Source organism: Gadus macrocephalus, chromosome 22 (genome assembly GCF_031168955.1).
Source record: "Gadus macrocephalus chromosome 22, ASM3116895v1".
Classification (NCBI taxonomy): Eukaryota; Metazoa; Chordata; class Actinopteri; order Gadiformes; family Gadidae; genus Gadus; species Gadus macrocephalus.
Window position 1 is genome coordinate 11158930 of NC_082403.1, and position 8824 is coordinate 11167753.

An 8824-nucleotide genomic window follows, 5' to 3' on the forward strand; every position below is an offset into this window, starting at 1 on the left:
ACGTTCGTAAAAAATAAACGCATTCAAAGCAGTGACCAGGGTGAAGCCTTACGAAAAATAATAACAACAAAAGCTTTGCGGTAACCAAAATAAAAAGAATAAACGATAATTTGCAAGAAGAAATAAGTGGATGACATTTACATGCTGGTGATTATGCCATGGCCCCATGTCCCAGGAAGGTATCTCTTTCATATTGATGGGGAGATTAGTTTCAAGTGGTTGAGTCAACCCATCAGCAGCTGGTGGTTGGACTAAGCTGCTGAGAAGCGGTCAATGTGCTCCAGCAGAACTTGGTCTGCTGAGGGCTGACTCCACAATGTTCCTTTCCTGGGTTGTGTTCTTTTTCTTTCTTTTTTTCTGTCTCCATCTTGGTCCCCTTTGATTCTTGTCAATCCCCCCTCCCTCCCCCCCCTCCCTCCCTCCTCTGAACTTTCCGTTTTACCAGGGGCCCTTGACATTCGGGCCCTTGCCGGCGTATTCTACTTCGTGGCTCCTGCAGTCCCCGGGGTTACAGCGGCCGTCGTTGCCCTTGGAGCCGGGGTTCCCAGGAGCTCCAGAGACCCCGGGGACTCCCTGCTGGCCCACGGAGCCTGGGGGCCCCATCTTGCCGTAGCCTGGTTGTCCAGGAACACCTGGAACAGAGAGGGAGATACTTGCAGTGACCTTCATGTGTTTTTCTTTTGTTTCATGTTTCTTTTTATGTTCGGCCTGAGGGTACACAGGCAGACACGTTACATTTACTCTCAACGCTAATCGGTCGTCTGCAGTTCTCAAACATTTACAATGAACACTTCCCTCACACTGTTGAGAATATGATATCAGACGCCAAACCGACGACTCAAATTGCCGTTGGTCTCACATTCGAGACAGCATTGCATGAATCAGGAGATATTTTGCAGACTCATTATGATCAATTCCGTTCACATGAATCAAGCAGATGATAAACACTTGCAATGGATTGGATCCACTACATTTATTTTGGTGTTCTGGTGGATGCATTGGAAATGCGTCATGGAATCAAGCTTCAAATGCTATCAGCTTCGTTGGTCAGCAGAAAAGAGGAGTTTCATTCTATCTATACCAGAGTGTGGAAGCGTATCGGTTGGTTCCTGGGAGAGAAGATGCAGGCGGACTAACCTGGTGCACCGGGAGGTCCTATGTCTCCCATTTCTCCGATACCCTTCTCGCCCTTCTCCCCACTGGGTCCTCGTATGCCTGGAGTACAGAGAGACACATGTTTCACACAATGTCCTCTCACCCTGAATGAATGACTGAATGAATTTAAGGAAGGAAATATGTCATTGATTTATGAGAAAAAGGATGGGAATTGCTTGAAAAATCGTATAATAATAAGTTAAACGTCTACCATTGAGTAATTTAGCTGATTAAGCTAGCCTCATTCAAAGCAATAGTGAACCTATGAGTTACAGTGAATGTCATTATGCATCTTAGTCAAGGACTGCAACTAGGCTGAGGATGTTGGGGATCAAACCCAGTACACTGATTCATATTACTGCGTTTACATGAATACAAGTTTTGGGGTTCAGCACCTCTTTATGTACTTTGAGATCAACTGATTGCTCACCGGGGGGTCCGTGGGGTCCCGCTCGTCCCTCTCTGCCCATATTTCCGGGCTGGCCGGGATTCCCTGGGTTTCCATGTCTTCCCGGGTTTCCATCCTTACCGGGGGGTCCCGGTCTGCCAGGTGAGGACTGCTCTACTGGCGCTGGCAAGCGGGACATGAAGTAGGCCATCCTCTCTGGAGCGGGAGTGTGAATAGAATTCAAATAATACGTTTATACAGCACATAAGGACTCAGAGGTTTAGGTTCTCTTTCCTGTCCCTCACAATAACAAAGTGGAACTGCAAGTGCATTTCTAGTCTAAAGGCGTCTACACATTCTGTTAAGTAAGGGACATGAGTGGGAGCTCAGATAATGATCTGTCTGTAATGAATGGTACAAATATAAGCTACAATGAGTAAAAAATTGTGAGTAGCTTGTTGGAAAACCAGCGCCCTTGCATTACATATTTTTGTTGATCAAAACCTCGAAAACACCTGACAGTTGGGCGTAGTCTACAAAAGCCTAAACCTTCACAGGCCCTCAAAGGTCTTTCTCACCATCAAATATTTTAACGACTTGTTGGCGGATGAAGTTCTTGATCTCGTCATAGTTGACCACAGCCTGTGGAAGAAAATAATAAAGAAAAACTTGAAAATCAAAAGTTCCATGAGGACGATTACATTTTTTTTAATTAACAACTCAAGAAGGTAGCGGAGTAATCACATACACACACATAAAAACACAAATTATTTCAAATGTTTTGTCACATTATCTTAACTTACAACTCTTCTCAGTAAACACAAAGCAGTGAACCAGGAGTCTATTTCATTCCCAAACACCGCCACTGTATCTTACGTCGTTTCCGGGGGTCCCTGGATTCCCTGAGGTGCCAGGGGGTCCTGAAGAGCCCGTGTTGCCCCTCTCGCCTCTGGGCCCCACAGGGCCGAGCATGGGCTGGGCGTCCTTGGAGTGGTATCCCCCACCTCCAGGGAGTCCCGGCCTACCCCTCTCTCCGGGGGTTCCTCGCTGGCCCGCGGCGCCTGCCTCTCCCTGCAGGGGATAATGAAATATCATCAAAGATTATGACGATTCAAAAAGACGCATAAGGATTTTAGATACATGTCAGGAAGGAGGGGAAACATCTTGCTCAAGGAGGCCTAGATCTAGACTGTTAGACATTGGGGTTGGAACCTTTGAACATTCATACGCCTAGGGATCAAACACCCTTAAAACGACTATCCTGCACTGGTTCATTCGTACACATATAATGTCATCATCAATGAATATTGAATTAAATGAATATCAAGGAATATTAAATACTATTAACGTTGAAGTTTTCAATATTCAAAGTGAAAGCCGTCCACTTTTATGAATGACTGGGCTCACTCCTTCCCTCTACGCTGTGGCTACATTCTGTCTCTCACACTCACACACACGCACACGCACACACACGGCAGGCCGCAGGGTAACTCTGGGTATCATTTCCCCCAGCAGCAACAACAGCACAGCAGCTTCCTGTCCCTCTACACATGCACATGGGGGGGGGAGAGGCGCAAGGGAACATTGATTTATGGCAGCACCAAGCTTCATAATGGACTTCTAATGTTAACCAGTCAAGGCCGAACCAGACCCTACCCCGCCCTCCGAAAAAAAAAAACACCGAAAGGCAAGCGGAGAGTAGAATAGAACAGATTGTCTTCCTCCCTCCCCGTCTCGCTCGCCTCTTGTTTTTCCCGCCGCCGTAGCTAAGAGCCCTGACAATGCTGTCGTGTCAGCGTGACGAATAGCCTCATCCAGCATCTCGCCGCTGCCGTTTAATAGCATTATGCCAGAGCCCCGCGGAACAACTCTATCACTGTATCCCAGCCCCACGGCTAGCTAGCTAGCGTGTGGTGTTGTGGCTGCGCTGGCAAGGACGTGCCAGGGGGCCGGTTAGCTAGCGTTATAGCTAGCAGGCCGGCCCCGCAGTCCAGAGAGATGGAGTGTAACTAAGGTGAGCCGGAGCCTGCGAGAGGGGGTGGGTGAACTGATAACTGTTTTAGGTTGTGGGTCGTGCTGAGCATGCAGATAGATACCACTCAGCACTGCTGCTCTTTGTCAGTGTGTGCGTGTGCGTGTGCGTGTGTGTGTGTGTGTGTGTGTGTGTTGGGGGGTAACCGGGGCTCCCTGCTGCTGAGGTAGACAGCAAAATAAAGGGCAAAGCTTAGCTTGAGCGTGCCCGCTGTGGCGGTGAGTGGCTGCGATATGGTGATTTGTCAGACACACACACCCACACACATCCGCATAGAAACGACGCACGCACAAACATACAATGCAGAAACACACACACACACACACACACACACACACACACACACACACACACACACACACACACACACACACACACACACACACACACACACACACACACACACACACACACACACACACACACACACTTGCCTTTTGACCGGTCTGTCCATTCTCCCCAGCTGGACCTGCGCTTCCCTGTCAGGGAAACAAACACCAAAACAAAGGGAACAACAAATGAACAGCCGTCGGAGGATAACACTGGAGGAACAAACTGAATCTATAATTAGGGATTAGCTTTTTCTTTAGGCCCCAAATAGGCCTGAATAGTCTCATAAAAGTTCACGTACATCTTTACCGGCTGCACCATCGCTGCCAGGATCTCCCTGGAAGAAACAGAGGAAAAGGAATTGTTACAAAAAGCTACAAAAATGAATTGGTCAAATGTCACTGGAATATTGAAGGCGTTGTGGGGGACTGACCAGGGGTCCTGGATGCCCGGGGGGTCCTGGCGCTCCGCCCATCCCTCCCAGACCTCTCTCTCCTGCCTGACCCTTTTCTCCCTTTATGCCCTGGTGAAGAGAGGAAAGACGGAGATAAGACACAGGAAGGTGGGCACAAGCACACAGATAAACACACACACACACACACACACACACACGCTTGTCAGCTTGATACATTTCACAACATCTCTCTCACCAATCCAGCTGGCCCGGCGGGTCCTGGGGGCCCGGCTGGTCCGGCGGGGCCCTGTTAGGAAGACGCACACACACACACACACACACACACACACACACACACACACACACACACACACACACACACACACACACACACACACACACACACACACACAGAGACACAGACACGTTATCACAGAACCACACAGCGTCGTGTCTAGCTGACAGCGAGGGAAAAAAAGACGAGGAGCGTTGCTCAAAGGGGACAAGGGTCATAAACTCACGAGGTGACCAGCGGGTCCAGGACGTCCCATGGCCCCCTGGGTGCCGGGGTCCCCCTGGGGAGGAAGATGAGACGGTTCTAAATGAGCGATGCTGCTAACCATCACGGCTTGTCTGTGTCGATCTGACCTCCGATCTATTACAGCAGCCGAGTTCCAACACAGAAGGGTCTTGAAGGGCCAGTAGAACGACTTATAACAGAATGGAGAGAGGGCCTTAATGCAGTAGCATGGGCAGCACTCACGTCATGTCCAGGCCTGCCTGATGGTCCAGCTGGACCTGAGGGTCCAATATCACCCTGAATGAATGAATGAATTAAACAAATATTAAAATGTTTCATGCGAAAGGGAAGGACGATTTTAAGCATTTTTTGTGGAACATAAGCCACAAAAAATGCCAAAAAGAAAGGCCAACATAACATTGAATTCCATCTCCAGCACACACTACAGTATTTACAATGTGCAGACACAGAGACAGACCAACTGACTGACAGAGAGAGGTGGCCAAACCAAGGAAGTGAGGCGGTACCGTACCTTCACTCCGGGGAAGCCGGTGTGACCGGTCTTGCCTTTGTATCCCTGGGGAGAAGGGCAGACATCACACAGAGAGAAGTAAGGGGTGTGAGTGAGAGCAGAAAAAAACTGACAGCAAAAGAGAGAGAGAGAGAGAGAGAGAGAGAGAGAGAGAGAGAGAGAGAGAGAGAGAGAGAGAGAGAGAGAGAGAGAGAGAGAGAGAGAGAGAGAGAGAGAGAGAGAGAGAGAGAGAGAGAGAGAGAGAGAGAGAGAGAGAGAGAGAGAGAGAGAGAGAGAAAGAGAAAGAGAGAGAGAGAGAGAATCTTTGCTTAAGATGCTTATGGAAACGAGTGATTGTTGCATGGTGACATTATGCTCACTAGGCTACAATGCCACAGGCAGATACAGTTGCATTTAAATGTGCCTTAACTTAGAGATGAACACAAAAAATACTGTGGAGACAAGTGGAACGCATTTACCTACAAACGTCAAAGGGCTCAACGAACAGAATAGGCAGACTATTTGATGGCTCCATTGGTTAATCATCCAGTCTGTGTTGCAAAAAATCAGCACTTTGTTGGTTGTGTTTAACGCACACCAGTGGAAACACAATACGAGTCGATTACTGATCATTCATCAACAAGTGCCGCTGGAGAACCAAAGCAGCTCTTTTGCAATCAGAGCCAACACAACCCAGCCTTTCGTTCAGCGCCAAGCGCTCTCATAGGGGCTTAGCTCACACTGAAGAGAGCGCGGTCAAGCGTGTAAAGCACAAAGACATTGATGGAAAAAAACGATTCTTTCGACGCTGTCCAAGATTCCCCACAGGTACTAAGTACAACAAACACACCTCGAAGATGAAACAGGCAGACAGAATGGGAGCACGCAGAGCTCAAAGGTCGTACTCACTGGCATCCCCCGAGCTCCTGCTGCCCCAGGTGGGCCTGTCTCGCCCTAATACACATACAGAGAGAGAGAGAGAGAGAGAGAGAGAGAGAGAGAGAGAGAGAGAGAGAGAGAGAGAGAGAGAGAGAGAGAGAGAGAGAGAGAGAGAGAGAGAGAGAGAGAGAGAGAGAGAGAGAGAGAGAGAGAGAGATGGTTACAAGTCAAGTTTACTCCATTGTACCATCCTCTTAGAAATAGCAGTATGTCTATGTTTTCACGTATTTGACTCACCCAGGATGAGCCATGAAAAGAAAAAGTCCTACCCGCAGTCCTGGTTTGCCGTCCTTTCCATCCAATCCCTCGATGCCTGGGGGGCCCTGTCACAGCACAGCACAGTACACGCGCACACACACACACACACACACACACACACACACACACACACACACACACACACACACACACACACACACACACACACACACACACACACACACACACACACACACACACACACACACACACACACACGATTCACATTGTTTATTAGAGCTAAGGGTGCACTCACACTAGGCCATCTGGCCGTGGCCGTTTTCACACCTTGCTCAAATCTGCTAATGAGCCGACACGCGCACATGCACGGCTACGCAACCTGAGCTGGATGACGTATAGTCAATGCGACGAACACGGACATAATAAAGGCGACAAGCCTTCTTTCCCATTAAACGGTAAACATTGCGTCAAGCAGTTCAACTGTGTTCTCTGTGTTGTTGTCCATTGTTGTTAAAACTCTGACTGGCGGCAGACTTTATTATGGTCCAAGCAGCGGACGCTTGGTGATGCCGTGTTACGACGTGATGACGTATGTACAAGAGCCTTCCGTGGCCAGGCCACAGCTGCGACGGCCAACGGCCACGGCCAGATGGCCTCGTGTGAGTGCAGGCCAGAGAACAATGGGGCCATTTGAGCACGGTTAGGTGTGAAGACGGCCAACGGCCACAGCCAGATGGCCTAGTGTTAGTGCACCCTAAGAATACAACAGAATAACATGGTGATATCTATAAGATATGTTATAGACGTGTACCATGAGTCCTGGTGATCCAGCACGGCCTGGAGGGCCCATCTGGCCCTGGGCACCCTGGGCCCCGTCGTTACCCTGGAGGGGGAAGAGGGGGAGGGAGACATCATGAAAAGAAAAATAAGGAAGAAAGGTGGAAAAAAACTGGAAGAAACTAGAAATGTCAGAAGAAATGATAAGAATAGATCATCTAGATTAACATAAGAGGGCATGAATAGAAGAAAGACAGATGTCAAGAAAGAATGAAAGATTCAAAGAAAGATGAAGGGGGACAGAAATAAAGAAAACCTGAAATAAAAAGTAAGGAAAGTGAACGAATAAATTAAAGAAGGAAAGTAAGAAATAACAAAAGAGAGAACAAACCTTCGTGAATAAGAGACAGAAAATAGGAAGAAAGTTAGAGAAAGAAACTTAGAAGGGGGGAGCGAGTGAGTAAGGTGAAGGGGACAAAGCAAGACATTAACGCAGGACTCACACGACACATAAATGTGACTAATGGCCGCTCAACTACCTAAAGGTTAGTGGTAAAGGTAAGCCATTAACAGATGGATCCCACTTGCCTTCTCAGCCCTCGGTCCCGGGGGGGCCCTCTCTTCCGCTTTTACCGGGAAGACCGGGGGGACCCTGGAGAGACACGCACAGTCGCACACACACACACCCGGAGACATCCAAACACACACACACACACACACACACACACACACACACACACACACACACACACACACACACACACACACACACCCCCGGAGACATCCACACACACACACCAGGAGACATCCAAACACACACACACACACACACACACACACACACACATCCACACCCACAGCAATACACACACACACACACACACACACACACACACACACACACACACACACATATAAACACACACACACAAAGTTACAGTACAGACCTAATTTGTAAGAGAACATGAGAAAGAAGAATTGTGTACCGTATAAAGAATATTTAACACAAACCTGTGATCCTGGGAACCCTGGAGCTCCAGCTTGACCCTGGACGAAAGAAAGGGAGGCTCTAAAGTGTTTTCAAGGGCTATGATAGTCCCATCACTAAACATCTATACAAAAGCCTTTCTTTGAGCCTTTTACTCACAAACCACTCATACCTGTTCACCCTTGGGTCCCCTCGGAGCCTGTTGGGCCCGAATCTCCTTTGATTCCCTGAGTTTTGAGGAAAAAAGTAATTCAAACCAAAAGCAAGGGTGTGGAGTAGACGACCGTAAAGGCTAAGGTTAGAGCGACACACCTCCGATACGGACACAATGACGAGGAACCTATAAATACAACCACGGCGCTTAGGACTTGACCTCACCGAAGCACCGGCCTGTCCTTGGAAGCCAGGGGTACCAGGTGAACCCTGCAGGACAGAGAGGGGGAAGGAGGGGAGGAGAAGCAACGAAGAGGTTACCGCGGAAACACACCCTGACGTGCTTAACGATTGCATAATGAGCATATAACACGCTGGATGATGTTCACCAAGTGCATGATGGGTAATGGCGCTGACG

The 8824-nt window shown here is 48.6% G+C and overlaps 1 protein-coding gene across 1 annotated transcript in view; it reads right to left on the reverse strand.

Annotated features, from left to right (window-relative positions):
* The window catches only part of col16a1 (collagen, type XVI, alpha 1), a 40384-nt gene continuing 31560 nt past the window's right edge, over nucleotides 1-8824 (reverse strand). The window contains exons 32-50 of the mRNA XM_060044087.1: nucleotides 8632-8780; nucleotides 8426-8480; nucleotides 8277-8312; nucleotides 7854-7917; nucleotides 7300-7371; nucleotides 6539-6592; nucleotides 6240-6284; nucleotides 5352-5396; nucleotides 5063-5116; nucleotides 4821-4874; nucleotides 4556-4606; nucleotides 4339-4428; nucleotides 4207-4242; nucleotides 4006-4054; nucleotides 2420-2610; nucleotides 2122-2185; nucleotides 1586-1759; nucleotides 1138-1215; nucleotides 1-632 (exon numbers count right to left, since the gene is read on the reverse strand). Coding sequence (XP_059900070.1) covers nucleotides 439-632; nucleotides 1138-1215; nucleotides 1586-1759; nucleotides 2122-2185; nucleotides 2420-2610; nucleotides 4006-4054; nucleotides 4207-4242; nucleotides 4339-4428; nucleotides 4556-4606; nucleotides 4821-4874; nucleotides 5063-5116; nucleotides 5352-5396; nucleotides 6240-6284; nucleotides 6539-6592; nucleotides 7300-7371; nucleotides 7854-7917; nucleotides 8277-8312; nucleotides 8426-8480; nucleotides 8632-8780 — 1555 coding nt within the window. The 3' untranslated portion in view covers nucleotides 1-438. The remainder of the gene's footprint in view (nucleotides 633-1137; nucleotides 1216-1585; nucleotides 1760-2121; nucleotides 2186-2419; nucleotides 2611-4005; nucleotides 4055-4206; nucleotides 4243-4338; nucleotides 4429-4555; nucleotides 4607-4820; nucleotides 4875-5062; nucleotides 5117-5351; nucleotides 5397-6239; nucleotides 6285-6538; nucleotides 6593-7299; nucleotides 7372-7853; nucleotides 7918-8276; nucleotides 8313-8425; nucleotides 8481-8631; nucleotides 8781-8824) is intronic.